Source organism: Equus przewalskii, chromosome 12 (assembly GCF_037783145.1).
Source record: "Equus przewalskii isolate Varuska chromosome 12, EquPr2, whole genome shotgun sequence".
Taxonomy (NCBI): Eukaryota; Metazoa; Chordata; class Mammalia; order Perissodactyla; family Equidae; genus Equus; species Equus przewalskii.
This window is the reverse complement of record NC_091842.1, coordinates 724920-743925: the sequence shown is the minus strand read 5'-3', so window position 1 is coordinate 743925 and position 19006 is coordinate 724920. Positions and strand designations below refer to the sequence as shown.

The following is a 19006-nucleotide window of genomic DNA, read 5'->3' as shown; positions in this document are numbered from 1 at the left end:
AAGGTTCCTCCAGGTCTTTTCCTGGCTCGATAGCTCCTTTCTTTTTCGCTCTGAATCCTGTTCCATTGTCTGGATGGACCGCAGTTTGTTTATCCGTCATCTCCTGAAGGACATCTCGGTCCCTCCCAGGTCTCGGCAGTCGTGAATAAAGCTGCCGTAAACCCTCGTGTGCAGGTTTCTGTGGGGACCGACATTTTCAGCTCCTCTGGGTAAATACCAAGGAGCGCCATGGCTGGGTCGTGTGGTAAGAGTGTGTTTAGTTTTGTGCGAAACCCCCAAACTGTCTTCCAAGGTGGCTGCTCCGTTCTGCGCTCCCCCCAGTGACGGATGAGAGGGGCTGGTGCCCCCAGCCTCGCAGCGCCTGGTGCTGTCTGGGCTCTGGGTTTTGGCCACTCTGACAGGTGTGTGGTGGCATCTCGTTTTAATTTGCGGTTCCTAATGACATGATATTGAGCGTTTTTCGTATGTTTATTTGCAGCTGTCTATCTTCTTTGGCTCCAGGTTTATTTTTTTTGCCTGTGGACATCCTGTCGCTCCAGCAACGTTTGTTGACAGGACTCACTTTCCTCCACCGAATTGCTTTCACACCTTTGTCAAAACTCAGATTGCTAACATGGGGCAATTTCGGGGTTCTCTATTCTTCTCTACTCATACATGTGCCTCTCCGTCAATACTACACTGTCTTGGTTACTGTAGCTACATACTAAGTCTGGAAATCTTTATTCTTCTTTGTCAAAATTGTTCTAGCTATTCTAGCTCCGTTCCCTTTCCATACAAATTTCAGAATGATCTTGTACATACCTACAAGACATCCTGCTGGGGTTTCGTAGGAACTGCTTAAACCTGCATCTCAACTTGGGGAGAATTGACCTCTTGGCTCTGTCGTCTTCCGATCCATGAACACGGTGTGTCTCTCCATTTATTTAGATCTTCTTTGGTTTCTTTTTTAGTTTTCAGCATACAGGTCCTGTACATGTTTTATTAGATTTACGACTATTTCTGTCTTTTTGAGCAATTGTAAACGGTGGTGTATTTTAAATTTTCGTTTACCGAGCGCCCATTGCTCATGGATAGAAATACAGTTGCCTTTTGTGTGCTGATCTTGTCCTACAATCTTGCTGGACTCACTCATGAGTTGCAGGACTTATTTTCTACATTCCTTGGGGATTTTCTCTGTTGAGCATCACGCCATCTATAAATATAGGCAGTTTTATTTCTTCCTTTCCAGTCCGAATGCCGTCAATTCCCTTCCCTTGCCTTGTCGCCCTGGCTAGAACTTCTCGTCCTGTGCTGAACCTCAGTGACGCAAGTGGGCATCCTTGCCTTCTGCCTGATGTAGTGGGGGAGGCACAGTTTATAGATGTTATTTATCACATTGTGGAATCTCCCTTCTATTACTAGTTTTCTGAGAATTTATATCATGGATGGGTTTCGAATTTCGTCAAATGCTTTTTCTGTATCAATTGATACGATCATGGGATATTTCTCCTTTAGCCTGTTGATAGAGTGAAGTATATAGATTGATTCTTTAAAGTTGAACCAACATTGCATCTCTGGAATGAACTCCGCTCAGTCTTGGTGTATAATTGTTTTATACGTCGATGGATAGGATTTTTGCGTTTATATTTATGAGGAATTTGGGTCTGTGGTTTACTTTCTTTTGCAGTGGTTTTGTCTGGCTTTGGTTTCAGGGGAATACTGGCCACATCGAAGGAATTGGAAAGTGACCCCTCCTCTTCCGTTTCTGGAAGAGACTGTATAGAATGGGCCTGAATTCTTCTTGAAGGGTTTAAAAGAACTCCAGTGAAACCATTTGGGCTCGGATAAGAGGTTCTGGAATCGGAGGCGTCTGGGGCCTCCACCTCCCAAAGGCCGTCCACAACCTTAGTGACAGCGAGGCCCTGCCATGCCGGAGAGAGGGAGGGGTCGAGCTGGCCAAGAGACGAGAGCCTGGCTGTCTCTGGAGGGCTGAGGAGCTGGGCCGGCCGCGACGGCCTCCAGTGGTACTTCGCCTGGCTTCCTCTTGCTTGTGGCTGACAGCAAACCCCGCTCACCGGGGCTGGGGCTTCACTGCCGCTCCCCCTGCACATACTTTCCATCCACTAAACAGGTTGCTTCCCGGAGGGCCTGTCCCTGCTGGCAGGGCTGAGCGGGAGGCAGCGGTGTGTGCGGGTGCTTGGTAGGCTGGGAGCGGCTGTCTGCATCCCAGTGGGTGTTTCAAACTCCAGCACATCTCTCCGGCGATGGTTGTCCGGGAAGTGGCACGCCCCGGAAATCGGGCACGCTGATGGACCAAACATTCTGGTTAATGATGTCTATGTCAGACATGTTTCTTCTTTCCTTAATGACTCAGGATGACCACGTGATCTTGGAGTACCTGGCATGCTGGTTTTGAAAGCTAATTCTCAGTGCCTCTGGGGGAAGGTGGCAATTTCCAGAACGCCAGCCCTGCCGGGTTGCTGTATACCTGCCCTGCCCCAGCCACCCTGGCTTCTCTGGCTCACAGGGACCTCTGTGCCCCCTCCCCAGGACTTGGGTGCTTGCTGTCCCCTCTGCCTGGACCACCTCCTTCCCAAATATCCCAGGGCCGTCCCCTCACCTCTGGGTCTCTCCTCAACTGCCACCTTCCCAGCGCCATTTTCCTTGACCTCCATCCTCCCCCAACCATTTTAAATGACAAAATATGAATAAACCCACTTTCCGCCTCTCCTACCGAATTCTTCTCCTGAGTCTTCTGATGGAATCTCGCTGTGGACAGGTGCTGCTGTACCAGACACCACAGGCTGAGGGCCTTGTAAACAACAGACACTATTTCTCCCAGTCTGGAGGCTGGAAGTCCAGGATCGAGGTGCCTGCAGGTCGGGTTCTGGTGAGGGCCTGGTTCACAGACGGCTGTCTTCTCGCTGCGTCCTCACGTGGCCGAGGGCGGGGAGCTCTGCGGGGCCTCATTGATCAGGGCACCCATCCCATCCTGAGGCCCCACCCCATGGCCTGCATCACCCCGGAGCCCGCCTCCAAACACCATCCCCTGGGGTCAGGCTGAATTCCGAGGGGACACAAACGTTCCACATGGGGCAGCAGGCAATTTTGTCTGCCATGTACCCTACGGCGTCCTTTGCTCTTAGGGGGGAGTCTCGTGTGAAGACGTTGTTCACAAGTATGCACGGAGGGCGTGCCGGCCCCCATCTTATACTCGCTCTTCCTGACCACAGCTACCAAGCTCAGGTGCCTGGGGGTGGGGTTCGAGGGTCTCTGGCTCCCGCGGGGTGGGCCAGCCACTGCTGCCCGGTTCACACAGTGGGCAGGCCTCTCCCACTCCACAGCTGGGCCTCGCCTGCAAAGGCTCTTGGGGCTGAACTGGGCACCATGCCTCTTGGGGCCCCTCTGCTGAACCCCAGGGGTGCAGTGAGCGGCCCTGTGCCTGCTGTTCTCTGACAAGGCCCCGGGACAGATGACTGCTAGGGGCAGCTCCACCTGCCAGCCCCAGGTCTCTGCATGTGGCCTCGGGGAACAGCATGTCCTGCAGGCTGGGCAGAGAAGGGCCTAGGAGGGAACACTGGGTCCCTGGCACGTTTCACACCCCCGCCGAGCCTCCCTTGCCTCAGCTGTGAAGTGTGGGTAACAAGGTGGCTGGAGTAGGGAGTGAAGCCCACTCTGAGCCACATGTCCCCATGTGTGGCGTCCTCAGCCAGCACCTTTGTGCCCGTCCACCCTGCCGCCAGCCCAGCTCTCTCTGGCTCTGCTCTCTGTCCAGTCTCCCAAGGCGGCCCATGCAGTCACCGGAACCAGACAGTGGGGCAGAGAACCCAGATCTGAGGTTCTTGGGTGAGAGGATTGACACTGGGGATACACCACACAATGAGCTCGCAGATCCCGCGGGACCCAGGAAACCCAGAACTGAGTCTATTCCGTGAGACTGGCAATCTTGGAAAGTGGTGTCTTTTTTTTTTTTTCCATTTCCGAGTCTCAGTTTCCTTATCTGTAGAGTGGGAGTGCCCACACCAGCATCCCAGGGATTAAACAAGTTGCGCAGGTGAGCACACTCAGCACAGAGGCCTTGGTAGTGGGCAGGCAATTTCCCACCCGACCTCCTCCTGCCATCCTTCCAGGCCTCTGCAGTCCCTGTGGGCCTGTCCCCACCGCCACTATTGAGCAAGCCTCTGTGTGGATGGGCCTGTGGGTAGCGCTGAAAGAGCCAAGAGGAAAAGCACAAAAAGATGGGACCTTGGCTCTGGGCCCTTGGAGATCCTTATCCAGCTGGGACACCCACACCCAGAGCAGGAAGCCCACACTGCCAGCCGGGGCACAGTGGGCAAGTGAAGAAACGGTTTCTGGAGCATGCCTCAGCAGCCAGAGTACAGCGCGTCCCCGGACGCCCGGCGGCTGACCTTTGCCAGAGAGGTGGGTGAGACAGGCCAAGAACAGCCCCCCTGGACCCAGCCGCACCTCCCGAGCCTGCTGCAGGCCTGGGGTGGTCTGGGCAGGCTCCTGACAAGAGCCTCTGCTGAGCACCTGGTTTTTGTTGGGTGATGTCAGTGTAGTGCTGAGCAGACACAGCCCTTCCCCTGTGGAGCTCACCGTATGGAGGGACTGGACATTAATCATAGACCTCTAGGGGGTTGTTATGTCACCACCTTGGGAGTGCTGGGGGCTGTGGTGTTGGGAGGGTGCTCTGTAGGTGAGGCAGAGGTTTCCCTGAGGATCGACATGGGATCTGAAGCGAGGAGGACCAGCTGTGAGCACTGCAGGCAAGGTGGTGTGTGCAAAGGCCCTGGGGAGGAGAAAGCAGGCCAGGTTCAAGGGGACGAGGGTTCCTTGCTGCGGGTGGTGGAGACGTGGGGATGACAGCACTCTGGACCAAAGCCTGCAGGTCACTCAGACTTGGGTCCTGTGATGGGCAGAGAAATGGGGAGCAGCTGGGGGACACTGCACCAGGTGCTTTTCCTGCCTCCCACCTGGGGGTGCTGCCAGGGAGTCTAGCCCCACTGCAGGGTGGGGAGAGTTGGAAGCAGGGCCTGGGGACAGGGAGACTCCTGGGTCTGGCCACTGTTCTGCCAGTTGGCTGCCCAGCTGTGGACAGAAGTTGCCCCGAGCCCCGGTTTGCCGTCTCAACAACCTCGTTCAATGAGGAACCTGGCACCTGGCATGGTGGTTTAGCCGGGCCGTCATCCTGCCCTGACTCCGCGAGCCACACAGACCAGGCCGGGCAGGGGGTCCGCGCCCACGTGCGGCCGCCGGCCCCGCCCACCTCCGGGCTCCGCCCATCACCGGAGCCACGCCCACCGCACGAGCCACGCCCACAGGCCGCGCGCCGGCGCGCTGGCGTCAGCGCGGGGCCGGCTGGATCTGGTTCCAGCCGCCGGCCGGCCTGACATGCGCAGTGCGCGGGGGCTGCGGCCGGCGCGGCGGACCCGACGGCCTGGACGCGAGGTCAGTGCGCTGGCCCGGAGCGGGCGCGCGGGGAGGGGGCCGGCGCGGGGCGGCCCTGCGCCCGGACCCCGGCCCGCCGCGCGTCCCCCGAGCGGCCCTCCCCGCGCCCCGCGCCCCGCGCCCCGCGCCGCCGCCCACGTGTCCGGCCCCGGGGCCGAGCCGGGCGCACCCTCCCGCGGGCGGCTCGGGGCCGAGCTGCGTCCGCAGGGCCGGGCGTGGTCCGGCCAGCGCGCCCCTGCCCCCGGCCGTCGCGGCCCTCCTGCCACGGAGGGTGCGGCCCTCCGGCTGTGACGGGCTGGGGTCCCCGTAGCCCCGGGCCTTCCTGCCCTGCAAGGCCCGCCCCCGCCGCGCATCGGATCCCGGTGTTTGCGGCAGGACCCGCCGGGGTGGTCCCCGTGTCGCTTGTGAAATTATTTGCTTGTGGATTATTGCTTGGCACTGTGATTTCTTTCTTTTTAATTCGTTGTGTGCATCCAGGAATTCTTGCGAAGGGAGAAAAACCTAACCCATAGATAGTTTGCAAATGGGGTGGAGTGATTTGGGGAATTGCGTTTAATGATTCCTGGAGTGGACAGTGATGTACTTCGCAGACGTTTAATGAAGCGTTTGCTTTGGTTTTGCTGTTTTTTTATCTTGAGCCAATAACGTGTTTCCTTTTGGTTTTCTCCCCCACGTCTCAGCCTTTTGCAGGACCCCAGCGGCCTGCAGTCTGGGTAGAGAGGTGGTGCCGTTCCTGCAGGGCCCGGGGGGCCGGCTGGACCCCTCAACGCCTGGGGTGACAGTGGGGTAGGAAGGGGCCCCTGAGATTGGGCTGTTCACTTTGTACCCAAAGTCACGGTGCTTTTCTGTTCTAGTGACACAAGGTGCAAAGGCCACCGAAGAAGAAGGCAGTCCAGAGACTGCTGAATTGAGACGGGATGAAAATGTATCTGAAAATCGTGTGAAATTGTTGTTTTTGCTTTGAGGGAAGCAACGTCGGCCGCCGCGGGGGAGCTCGCATTCTGTGCCTGCTCCCGGAGCCCCAGCCACCTCCACCGAGGTGGGGAGGTAGATGTCTTTGTGAAATGCGATTTTCAGGCATTAAGAAGCCAATTTTCATTAAAATGGCAAGATCAGGGCTGTCAGATGAGGGGTGACTGTCAGCTGGGTTTGAGGAAGTTGAGAAGTGCATTTGGAGTGTGTTCAAGGTTATTTCCAGGCTCGTTATAACTCCGGCCCTTCACTTTCCTCCAGCTCTGCCCGTGCTGGCCGGCAGCCTGCCAGAATGGCGTCTCCTAGGTAAAGACAACAGGCAGGCAGGCACCCTCCGAGTCCCAGTCAGTCCCACCACCGATGACCTGGAGGCAGATTGGAAATTGGACATGTGGGAAGGAGGTGGGCGTGGCCCGGAGCCGCAGAGCCAGGTGCCTTCTGTTGGCGACTGAGCAGGACTGTGTGTGACCTTTGCCTTCCCTCCAGTTATTGCTGGGGCCTGGAGGCGGTAACTGACGGTCCACGCCCGGCCCCAGCTCTGCATGGACCACTAGTAATAAAGGAGGTGGGGAGCGGCTGTGTGGCTGATCTAATGAGGGCCCAGCTGGTGGTCCTCCGCTTGGGGGTACAAACTCCTGCAGAGCGGGGCCAGCAGGGCCTGTTCGCCTCCCCTGCATGTGGGCGAAATCAACCTGAAGGCATAGCTGAGACTCTGGGAGGCGGTGAGGGTGGGCGGTAGGGGTGACCCGGGGAGGTGTCCTTTGTCATCTGCAGGTCCAGGAAGACCCACCCGGGAGGCAGGAGCCCCCACGTGGGCCCTGCTTCTGCCGAGCACTTACCCATTTCCCTTGAGGGCAGCAGTGTCCACCTTGCCTGCGGAGCTGCGGAGGGCTGTGGGGTCCACTGGCTCTGGCAGTACCCTGGGGCTTCGTGTCCTGTGCCAGCTCATGGGAGGCCTTGAAGGCAGAGGGCCCAGGGCTGCCTCCCGGCTGTGGGTGGTCTCAGGGAGGCAGGGAGCGAGGGCCAAGCAGCCTCTTCCCAGGACCTTCCCAGAAGGAGCCAGGTTCCTGCTGACACCTCACAGGTGAAGGCCACTCTCCCGTAAAGGCCTGGTGAGAAGAAACGCTGACCCTCCTTCTTCAGGGGCGTCAGGTAGCCCCTCCGGAAATGGGAACAGCCGGATGCTGAGTCGATCCCGTGGCCCTTTCATCAGCCTCGTTTTTTTGTGGACTGGACGTTCCCCTGATGAAATGTGTTGTGTCGTCACTGTCGTCCTGTCCTCAGCCCCCCTTTACCATTGTGGTCTGCGATCTTGTCTGAGACCTCAGCAGCCCCGAGGACTGTGTCCCCAGCCTTCAGCAGCATGTGAGCAGTTGGCCTGGCGTAGCTCATGGGTGTGGGCCAGGCCTGTGAGCCGGTGTGCTCTCCCCACCTGCCGTGCACCCACCGTTTTCGTCTGAACATGTCCTTTGAGTTGTGTCCAAGCCAGTGCTCCTCCCCGGTCTCCTGACCCCCGCGTCCACTGCCGGGGTCGCCGTGCTGCTGCTCACCTCCCACAGGCCCGCGTCTGCTCCGCTTCCACACGCCTCTCCTGTCCTGCTTCCCGTGTCCCCAGCCTCAGAGGCAGCGCGTCAGCCACAGCTCAGCCTGTTCGCGCTGTCCCTCTGTCCCCGCTCTTCAGTCCTGTCCCCTGAGGCACCAGGCACGCGCTCTGCCCTGACGACCGTCCCAGACCGTGCTCTGGTGGAGGGGGTGCTGGAACTGACTGGTTCCACTTTGGACCAGTGCTGTTGGCGGGCCCTGTGCCCCTAGTGACAGCGCTGACCTGCCCGTGCCTGTCAGGGTCCACTGCGCTGCACCTGCTGGGACGGGCGGCTGTTGGAACTCCTCCCGGCGGGACTGAGCTGCAGCAGGGCTGTTTGTTGACCGGCTCCCTCTGGCCTGTAAGGTAAGCAGGAAAAGTGACGTGTGCTGCGCTCTCGCCGACATTGCCGTGTGTGGCTCTGCCCGTCGGCCCAAGTCCCCATGGGCACAGCTGTGCTCCTCCCCTCCAGACAGGAATGTGGGGGCTTCCCCACAGGCCCCTCCCAGCTCACAGCCTCTGAGGAGAGCGGGGATCTTCCCGCCCCCTCCCTCCCAGGAGCCCTTGCTCCTCTGTCATCTGTCCGTGTGTCTGCCTCCACTGAGAGGGGCCCTCCAGGGACGGGGCTGGACACGCCGTGACTGCCCGAGCGGGGAGACGGCCTGTGAGACGGAGTCTGTGCTGAGTGCAAATGGCAGCCCACAGTGTCTCAGGACTTTGTGTTTCTGGAAACCTAATCTGATCTTTGTGGGAGTGTGCTGTCTGGGGCAGGCAGCCTAGGTCCCCCTCCTGTCCAGAAGCATTCCTCGTGGCTGGAGGCTCCCACTAACGGCAGGCCGAGGGAGGGGTGAGACCACAGGGCCCTTGTGTGACACCGGTGGTGTCACCTGGCAGAGGGCAGAGGGGGTTATGTTCCTCGTCCCTGTCTTGCAGGCCTGGGGTGGGCCAAGGAGCCGAGGTCCCCCAGCTGGCAGAGAGGTTGTCCCTGCTGGCTCGGGACGTGCTGTCGCCATACAGACTGAGAAGGTGGTCACAGCACAGCTTTGGGAAAGCCCAGTCCTGCGTTGGTCCCGGCTCGCCAGAGCCCTGTGGACAAGTGAACAGCTTTGTAGGGCCGTTCGTCTCCCCGCTGGTGTTGGTGCCCAGCTCTGTACATCTTGTGCCTTCTGGCTTTTCCATAACAGACTTGCATCTGAATCCTTGGGCTAACAGAGAGGCAGGATGAGCGTTACGTCTTCTGGTGTTCTTTCTCAAGTGCAGCCCCAGCTACCACAGGGGTTCTGTGGCCCGCAGTTGTGTTTGCCGGTTCGTGGGGTGTGTGTTGCACGCAGCCCGCTGAGCACAAAGCTGTGCTGTGAAGCCGTGGGCAGCGGCTCTGTGCCCGTGTGGAGCCTTTGTTCTGCGCACTCTGATCAGGGCCGGTGGCTCCTGCCCCCAGGAGCTGAGCCTTGAGTCTGGCTTTCAGTTCTGAACTCTGTCCAGCCAGGAGAGCGAGGCGGGTCCACTGTCAGCCCCCTCCTCGTGCTGTGACCGGGAACAAGACCTCACCCCTGGAAACCCTCGTCTCCTCCTCTCTAGACCAGGAGGTCGGCTCCGTGGGGATTCTGCAGGCCGAGGCCTGTGACGTGTGCGTGTGCGTGTTTCTGGGAACAGGGTCCAGCCGTTTTCCTCGTATCCTCCAAGGCCTGGGCGGAATGAGACTGGGTGCGGGTGAATTGGGACAGGGGAAACGCAGGGGAGAAGGGAGCGCTCTTCCTCGGAGGAGCCTGTGGGGTCCCACCCAGAGAGCCTGACCTTTCCGAGTCGTCCTGTGTGGTGTTAGAGCTCAGGGCTGGGGGCTGGGCCCTGGCTGGGGTTTTGTTCCTAACCCTGTCTCAAATTCAGGGAGCTGGAGCTTGGATAAGGACAAACAACTGTTTCCACTACCTTTAGGTGGAATTCAGCGTCTCCTCCCACTGTGCAGGGTGGCAGCAGGCCACGCTGGCCCTGGCAGGACCTGTGCGGGGCACGTGCGCTCCCATGGCTCCTTATGGGGGGACGTCTCACAGTGTCACCTGCACTTGGTCCGCCTCCCCGTTATCTGGTTACCGGACCCGCCATGGATGCGTCAGTGCAACACAGGTGGTTCTCTCTTACGTCTGAGATCTGTTTCAGCTTGGGCCCCATGTGTCTTGTGTGTTCTGGTTCTTGCATTTAAAACCTTCCTTCTGAGAAGGGTCCGCAGACCCCACCGTGTCACACAGGCGTCTGCTTCGAGGAGCCGCACTCTGAGGAGGCCCCCGCCCTGGACAGCCCCCGGGACCGTGGCAGCCGCTTTCCCTGTCCTCCAGGAGCTCACTTACATCCGGCCGTGAGCTCCCCGAGGCCAGAGCCCGTGTCTGCCTCACTGTCAGCGCCAGCACCAGCCCAGGACCCTGGAGGGCACCGTGCCCACCGCTCAGACACCCCGGGACCCACGGAGCCCGGCCAAGCCTCCCAGCCCTGGTGACTCGGCCGTGTCGGTAGCAGCTGGTTAGTCTGTCACAGCGGCAGCTTCCTGAACGGTTGATGTGCAGATTTCCTGAAGTTATTTTAGTTGTAATCAGGATACTGCAAACAGCGTGGAGGGGGGACGTCTTATTTTGTTCTGTTCATGCACAGCAAGGAAGTGACTCGGTATCCCTCCCCTGTTAGGTTGGCCATTTGGGGGCGGCAGGAGGGAGTTTGGGGAAAATAACCTTTAGAGGGCGTCTCGGTTTGTACCCGCCTGTCTTGTGTCGGCTGAGTGTTGACTGTTTCTGATCGTTGATTAGGAAGGCCCTTCGGTCCCCCTGCGGCCTCGGCTCTTGTTGTGCGGCGTTCCCGCTGGGGAAGCCGGCCCGAGGGCTCTTCTCACCCCTCACAGCTGAGTGTGCTACTGGTCATCTCAAAATAAAAAGTTTCTTTAAGAATTTGTGGGAAACGCTCCCTCTTGTTCTTCATTATTTTGAGAAAAGTCGTTTGCTACCCTGAGTTACCCTTCTGAATTTTCATCATTGGGGCAGTCAGTCTGATTACAGTCTGGTCTTCACATGGGAACGGAATCTCTGACAGGAGCACACAGGGTCGGGGCTCCTGGGGTCGGAGCCGCAAGGAAGGGGGTCCTCGCCATCTGGGGGGCTGCAGGTGCGGGACCAGCTTCCCTCCAGGTGCACGTCCTGCTCGCTTTCTGGAGCCCGGAATCCAGAGTCCCTTCTGTCCCTGAGCTCTGGGCTCTGCAACGGTTGGCTTCAGGGCTGGGACTGGAAGGGTCAGCCGACACCGTGGTGACTTCAGGAGAGCCACCAGCACGGGCTGCGGACAGATGGCTGTGGTTAGGGCTCCTTGCTCTGCCCTGGCCTCATGGCTCAACTCTGGGGCAGGACAGCTCTCTGAGGGATGTGGGCTCTGTCCACATCTGCAGACGGAGGGCCGAGCCCAGCAGCTGTGCCGTCTGCTGCCTGGGCCTCCAGTGGCAGCCCCGGTGTCCTCCCCGGTCAGGCCTGCAGTGGCAGCACCCGTGTCCTCCCTGGTCAGGCCTCCAGTGGCAGCGCCCGTGTCCTCTCCGGTCAGGCCTCCAGTGGCAGCGCCCGTGTCCTCCCCTGGTCAGGCCTCTGGTGGCAGTGCCCGTGTCCTCCCCTGGTCAGGCCTCTGGTGGCAGTGCCCGTGTCCTCCCCTGGTCAGGCCTCCAGTGGCAGCCCTGGTGTCCTCCCCGGTCAGGCCTCCAGTGGCAGTGCCTGTGTCCTCCCCCGGTCAGGCCTCCAGTGGCAGCGCCCGTGTCCTCCCCCGGTCAGGCCTCCACTGGCAGTGCCCGTGTCCTCCCCGGTCAGGCCTCCTGTGGCAGTGCCTGTGTCCTCCCCAGTAAAGGGGGTGCAGGCTCCTCATGCTTCTGCCCCCACGGCTCATGGTCACTGTTATCCTAAACCCCAGCCCTCGCCCTGTGCAAGGGCACGCTTTACTGCACCACCTGTCTCACGCTCATACTTATTGGCAGTGGTTTTTAATACACTTTTCTAAATCCTAATTCTGTAGGGTTGTCACTTGATGGGTTTTGCCTGGTGACGGGTAGGAAGGTGGTGGGTGGAGGCCTGCCCTGCTGAAAACTGGGGCCATGGGAGTTGATGGGCCCACCAGGCCCCACAGCGGCCAGCCCCCACCCCTGGGCCCTGCTGTAATGGAGCTGGCCAAGCGCCCCCCGCCCCCCCGCCCCCGCCATCCAACAGCCATCAGCCAGTAACAGCACCATCTGATCGCTGGGGATCAGGAAACACCGCCACCAAGAGTCCTGCTCTCCTGGGCCCTGTGCCTGAGGGTGGCCTGACGGCACCCCTGTGCTCCTGGCTCCACCCCAGGCCCTTTGTCCCAGCAGCACCACCTGATGGCACTTTGTAGATGAAGAGAGGGAACCCGGGCCGCACACTGTCTTCTGACGCCCCGTTCGATGCTCCCTGAAACCACTTCTGGTGAAGCTTGGTTCTGCTGCCACCATGAAAAGGCTTCTGGGGAATACGAGGTCTGATCCCCCAGGGATGGAGTCCTGCCCTCTCCCTGTCCGGCAGCCCTTCCTCCCAGCCGTGCTTTGGGTGCGACCCACCTGCCTGTTGGGTCCTGCTCTTCCTGACCCTTCCCCCCTCCGCCAGCATCAGGCTCGAGCAAAGGGCTTGACTTCCCCTCGGAGCTTCTAGAGGGGCCTAGCCTCTGCCCCCGTTCCATGCGGCCCTGGGTCCCCGGCAGAGCAGGGCATGTGGGCTGCCTTCGGGTCCCCCCTCCCGCAGGAGGACAGCAGGCCACAGGGACGCGCTCGGATCTGGCCCCAGGGTCGGACTGGAGAGGAAAGCGGCATCTCTGATCCTGCATGGTGCAGACTATATGGCATGGGTGGCATGGTGCGGGCTTGGGATGCACTCTGTTCACTGCAGTCTTGCCTCCGTCTTCCAGCCGGCTCCCTGCCATGTCTGCATGGGGTCCAGGGAAGGGGAGACCCCCCAGAGAGTGGGAACGGGCTGAGCGCACGGCCTCCGTGCTGGCGTCACTTCTGTCTGGCTGTCCAGTGGGGCAGATGTGACTAGTGGAGGCTCCAGGTGAGGTCAGAAGGGATGAGCCCTGGGGATGAGACGAGGTGGAGGCCAAGGAAGCTGGGGGCCAGGAGAGCATGTGTCCATCGAGAGCCACCTGTTGTCCAGTGGGGGCGTGGCTTCAACATAGCCGCTTCCCTTTCACCTTGGGGCCGGGTCCTTGCCAGGGGGCAGGCCACACGGGCCCCACAGCTGACCCCAGGGGCCCCATCCCCGCAACTACGATGGGAACGCAGGTGCTTCTCTGTGCCGTGCTCCGTTCTCACTCCTGAGGCAGGAGGAGGTGTGGCCAGGGCTGGACGCTGCACCGAAGACGGTACAGACGTGATCCTGGGGGCGCGATCCCGCAGACAAGGAGGTGGCCACGGGCTCAGCTGCACTCAGGCTCCGCTCACCCAGCTGGGCCGCCTCCAGAGTGTTAGGAGCACTGGACACAAACTGGGCCCAGGGCCCTGGGCCACCTGCCTCCTGGTGGTGGTGGGATGGGGGGGTGGGACTCGCTGGCCCTGTGGTGATGGGGCAACAGGGGGTTCAGGAAGGAGAGAGGGAGGGACTCAGACCCAAGTGCTTGTCTGGGGTCTGTTGCTGACCTGCTGGGTGACCTCACACAGTTCCTACCCCCTCCCCAGGCCTCACCTTCCCACCTGTCACCAGGTAGAGGGGTCAGTGCCCGTAACGGACACCATCTGGGTAATGTTCCGACCCGCCAAAGGATGACAGACCTGCTGGACTCGTCCAGTATGCACCTGGCGCCACCTCTGTGCCAAGCGCGTGTGACCTCATGGCGTCCTGGGAGAGGTTTAGGGTCCCTGTCCTCACAGACGGGGCCGAGCGTGTGACCTTGTGGTGTCCTGGGAGAGGCACGGACACGGTTCTGGGCCTGAATTCACCAAGCTAGTGAGTAGAGCCCAGGCCCTTAGTCAGCCCCGCCCCCAGCTTCGCCCTTGGACCCCAGGGCCCCTGGCCAGGCTGGAGTCCCCCAACGGGAAGGGGGCTGTCCTGGAGTGGAGGGGCCTCAGTGCTGTGCAGGGCACTGGAGCACCCTGGCCCACCTCCCTGGGCCCCACCTTGCCTGGACTCCTCTGCTCCACTGGCTGAGGGCACAGGTGCAGGCAGCCCCTGGCCTTCTGGGGCTGCCCCTTGGCCCAGCCCAACAGGCACCTTCTACCCACCCTGGGTCTGCTGTCTTCTACTCTGAGCCTCATTTCTTTAAAGCCACCGTCCTGTGGGGAGCTCTCTGCTCTGTCTGACCAGCTGGTGGCCTTGCCCTGGCCCCGATTGGCCTTGTCCTCACTGGCACCAGCTGTGGTGACCCAGAGGTCTGCACGTGGGCTGGATTTTCCCCACAAAACTATCTGAGGATGTAAACCTATCAGCATGAGGCACGTTTTCTATTTTGTAGGCAGCAAGAGTCCCCCAGACATGGTTGGATCCTGTCGGGCCACCTCTGAGCCTGACGTCCCTCCCCCGCAACCGCTCACTGTCCCACGCCCTCCTGTTGCCGGGAGCCTGTGGCCGGAGCCTGCAGTGTGGGGAGGAAGCTGTCTGGGTCGCCGGTGCCTTGCTCCCACCCCCACCTGCTGGCCTGTCGGCATCTCCAGGCACATCGGGCGCAGCTCCTGGCTCCACAGTCCTTTGCCAGAGCTGATGATGGTGGTCGGAGATGAGACTGTCAGAGCCCGTGTGTCTGATGGGGGTAACTTTGTTTTAGGTGGCCATACAGGTTTGCAGGGCAGAATCTAAGCCCGACCATCTGGAAGGCCCAGCCCCTCCTCAGCACTTGGGCCGGCCTCCTGCCTCCCTCTGAGGACCGGTCCTGGTGACTCAGGAGTCAGGACCAGCCTGGGTAGGTGGGGTCTCTGCCCTGCTCCCTCCTCCTGAAGCCCCAGTGGACCAGCTGTAGGACAGGACACCTGAGCTCTGCTGTTCCCCAGCTGTGGGGACCCCCAGGACGATTCCCCACGCGGCCCACTTCACACCTGTAGGGGGCCCACAGAGAGCATCCGTGACACCCGAAAGCTCTGTGTGGACGCTGCTGTTACATGAGTCAGCGAATGCCCCTGGGCTTGGCTGCACTGGGTGCCTGGAGAGGGAGCCTGTGTGCTGACCAGGACGTCAGGAGCTGGGGCTCGCAGGGGGCACCCCAAGCGCCCCTGGAGCTCAGGAGGACCCCTGCTGTCCCTTCTCATGACCAGCTGCACTGGGCCCAGCTCTGGGGACACAGCTGTGGTGACAGCCCCAGCCTGGCCACATGCTGTGCTCCTGAAGTGGGGCCAGTCCGAGCGGAGATGGGCTCGATTGTAAGGTACGCTGACTCCAGAGACTCCACGTGAGAGAGAGCGTGCAACGTTCGTTTACTGACTTGTACTTTGCTCCCACGGCCTGGGGACAACGTCATGTTTCCCTGGGGCAGCCGTGCGCTGGGCCTCAGCTCATGCTTACGCTTCTGCCACGTCCCCGCTGCCTGGGAGAGCAGGTGCCGCACCGTAGAGTGGACCGCGAGAGCGGACCACAGCAAGGGGCTGTGTGCCCCTGTGCGTGCACATGCGTGTGGGTGGTTCAGCCTGGAGTGTCAGAGAGTCCGGGCTGGGGGACCACAGGGGCCAGCCTGTGGTGCAGAGGTTGGGTCTTTATTTAAATTAGGGCTGAGTTCTAGGTCTCCTGTCTCCTGCTGAAGTTGTTTTTTCTTTACACCACATTTTGAAAAGCAGAACATGCCCCCCAATGTCAGGAGGTCTTCCTCAGTATCTGGACAGGTGGAAACACAGTGAACCCCAGTGCTAGTCCCCAGAGCTGCCTCGAGGCCCTGCTGGGTGGGCAGGGAAACCCCTCACCCCCTGACCCCCTCCTGCAGCAGCTCCACATTGATCGAGTGGTGGGTTTCCATACAAGGTCTAGCCAGGGAGAAGTGTCCCTTGCTTGGAAAACCTTGTAAGCACTGAGTGTGGTAACTCTTGTTTTCCGAGCGGGGAGATGCAGAGGATTCAGGGGTTTGTCCCAGCTCTGCAGCCGGGGGTGGGGCTGGCTTGGCTGTCTGCCGAGTCCAGGCGGGGCGTCCACTGCCACCCTGTCCCTCCAGGAATGCCTCGCCAAGTCGTCCGGCTTCAGCACTCGGCCCCTCCTGGGTTCTCACTGCCCGCTGGCCGAGGCTGGGACAGCAGCCCCTTCCCTGTGTCCTCACCCACAGCTCTGCCCACACAGACAGGGCCCTGCGGGCCGGGGCTGGCGGCGTCCTCCCCCCAGCTCTGCCTGGAAAGGAGAGTGCTTTATCTTTGCTCCTGGGAGCACTGGGAGAGACAATGGACCCTTTCTCTGGGACACAGAAAGCCACTGTTGACCCTCGCGGAGTCCAGGAGCTTGGGCCAGAGGCGCTGGCTGGCCGCCTGGGTCTGGGGCAGCCTGGGGCCCAAGTGCTCGCAGGCTTCTCAGGTCCTGTGGTTTAGGGCAGTCAGACCTTTCAACAGGGCACCTGCCACGCTCAGTAAAAGGTGTGAGCAGATGGCAAAAAGGCGCACGCTGCTGTGTGGCCAGCATCCCCGTCACAACCTGTGTCGCCCCGGCCTGCACTGCTGTGTCTGTCAGACCACTATCAGCGGCCCCTCCCCCTGAGGAAGTGGGTGATGTCTCTCATCTGGCAGAAAGCCCAAACTGGACCTTCCAGCTCAAAGCCAGACCCTGGCGAGGCTCTGTGGGAGGGGTCTGGTGGGATTTCGTCCAGATGGGTCGCATGGCTGCCCCATGGATGCTGCTCCCAGGGGCGCGAGGCCGGCCCTGCCCGTGGCGCTCAGCTCAGCACCATCCATCGCTCTTGGAGTGGCTGCTTCACAGTCCAGCTCCTGTGGTCAGTTTGGGCTGGAATGGCTGGTCTCCTTTAACACCCTTGCTGCTGACCCTCAGCCGCTGCCCATCGCCCCCCGCCGGCCCCCCGACTGGAGCTGCCCATGGCTGCAGCAGCTCCTGAGAAGCCCAGCCCGCCTGCTGATGGTGACGGAGGATCCCCAGGACGGCCCAGCCCCCATCCACGCGGGACCCCTAGAGAGCCCCACCCCGAAGGCCTGACACTGTGGTTGGGGTGCAGAGGGGACCCCAGAGACAGGAAATGACACACTGAGAAACCTGTGGCTCTGTCCCTGTAACCTCCTCCCACCTTTTTCCTGCTGGCCCCTGCTCGTGGTTTCACCAGAAGGAGCCGATGCAAAAGGTGCAAAAACGTGTCCTCATCCACGAGCGTGCCCCAGCCCTCTGCTGCAGGCCTGACAGGTCGGGGGGCGGCCTCCCCTCAGAGTGAGGCCCTGGCGCTGTGTCTCAGGACGCCCCCAAACCCATCTCAGCCAGTGCCGTGTGCACGACGCCTGCAGCTGACTGCGTGGAAGGCGGCTTGGGAGAGATGGTGAACAGGTGACAGCAAAGCAGACAGCGCCCCGAGGTTTCCTGGTGGCCCTGAGAGCACGTGGGGGCGGCCAGGAGTCTGGGGCAGAGGGTCACCCTGGCCCCATTGGAGGCAGGTCTTTGGCGCTGTCAGCAGAGTGGTAAACGTGGCAGGGTGTCAGCCTCATGTCTCAGGCTGCACTTTGCCGTGGGGCGGCCTTCTCGGCTCCACCCACCACAGTGGCCCCTGGTCCCAACCCCGACATCAGGCGAGGCTGAGGGCCACAGCTGCATCTGCCCGCCTCCTCGGGGGTACCGGTTTCCACACACCTGTGATCGGTTCCCCCTGCTGCAGCGACATCCCTCCCTACAGAAAGAGGCAGGGCACCAGGTCACCCCCAAATAAGAGTGCAGAGAGGGGCACCGGGGTGCACCTGGTGCTGCAGGTGACTTCAGCCCTGGCCCTGAGCAAGCCCTGGTCTCCTTCAGTAACGTGGGCAGGAAACGGTTAGACGGTCGGCCGGGATCACAGTCATTCCAGAGCGAGAGGCGCGGTGCAGCCACGCGGGCCGTGCACAGCCGGCCAGAGTCCTCCCGCCGCTGTCGGACGCACCACGCTCTTCCTGCTGCTGCTGGCGGTGTGGATGCTGACCAAGCACCTGGTGCCTCGTGTGCCGAGGGCGTGCTCCTGCCCCGGGCAGGGGTCGGGGGCGCATCAGGCCCCCAAGTGAGAGGACAGCAAGCTGGAGGTCCCCAGAAGAAGAGCACTGGGCTGGAGGGCGTCCTGGCAGACAGGGTGGTTGAGGCCTCTGTCTGCACGAGTCCTCCCTGCCTTCTTGGGTCTGCACTCGATGCTCCCAGGTCTACACGGATCCTCCCTGCCTCCCGGGTCTATACTCAGTCCCCCCAGCTCTACACGGGTCCTCCCCACCCTCCCACATCTATACTCAGTCCCCCAGCTCTACACGGGTCCTCCCGGCCCTCCCGGGTCTATACTCTGTCCCCTCCCCCCCGGGTCTACACAGGTCCTCCCCACCCTCCCGGGTCTGTCTGCTTTTCTTAGGCAAAGGCTCTGCTCCTGAGACAGGAGGGAGGAGGACGGCTGGCTGGCAGAGAGGACTGGCTATGACCTGAATCCCCGAGCTGGGTGGGAACAAGGGTGCCCTGAGGTCGGGCTTGCTGTGGGGGGTGTCACGGAGTGTCAGCAGGACACCAGCCTCAGTGTCTTCTGATGGCCCAAAGCCCCTGCCCCTGGAGCCGAGATTCTGGTATTAGTCCCTGAATCTTGGCAGGGAGCACCCCAGAGGTGGTGTCACCTGCACACACCTGCGGGGACAGGACACTTGTGCGGCAGCTTCCCGTGGTGGCCTGTTTCTCTTCTGTGCTTCAGTGGGACAGGGGAGGCCCCAGGGCCACTTTCCTGCCTGGTGTGAGACCAGGGTGGCCTTGGGCAGGGCTCTGATGACCCTGTTTCTGGGGGTGGAAGGAGGGGCAGCCACACTGGCTTGGAGCCTTCCTCAGGGCCCCACGGCGCCCCCACACCAAAGGCCTCTTGCTCCCTGGCCCCTGGGGACCCCACTGC

General features: G+C 61.0%; 1 protein-coding gene across 10 annotated transcripts in view; it reads left to right on the top strand.

Moving 5' to 3' along the window:
- The window catches only part of CHLSN (cholesin), a 149357-nt gene that overhangs the window by 112426 nt on the left and 17925 nt on the right, over positions 1-19006 (top strand). The window contains exons 1-4 of one of the 10 annotated variants that reach the window (XM_070567349.1): positions 5336-5430; positions 6285-6477; positions 6664-7767; positions 8245-8350. The exons of 5 other annotated variants lie outside the window; for them this stretch is intronic. Coding sequence is in view for 1 of the 5 variants with exons in the window: in XM_070567354.1 (XP_070423455.1) it covers positions 5374-5430 (57 nt within the window). In the remaining 4 variants the exon portion in view is untranslated. Of the gene's footprint in view, positions 1-5187; positions 5431-6141; positions 6478-6663; positions 8351-19006 lie in introns of those variants that run through there. 4 more of the 10 variants (XM_070567348.1, XM_070567351.1, XM_070567354.1 and 1 more) reach the window with 4 other exon arrangements.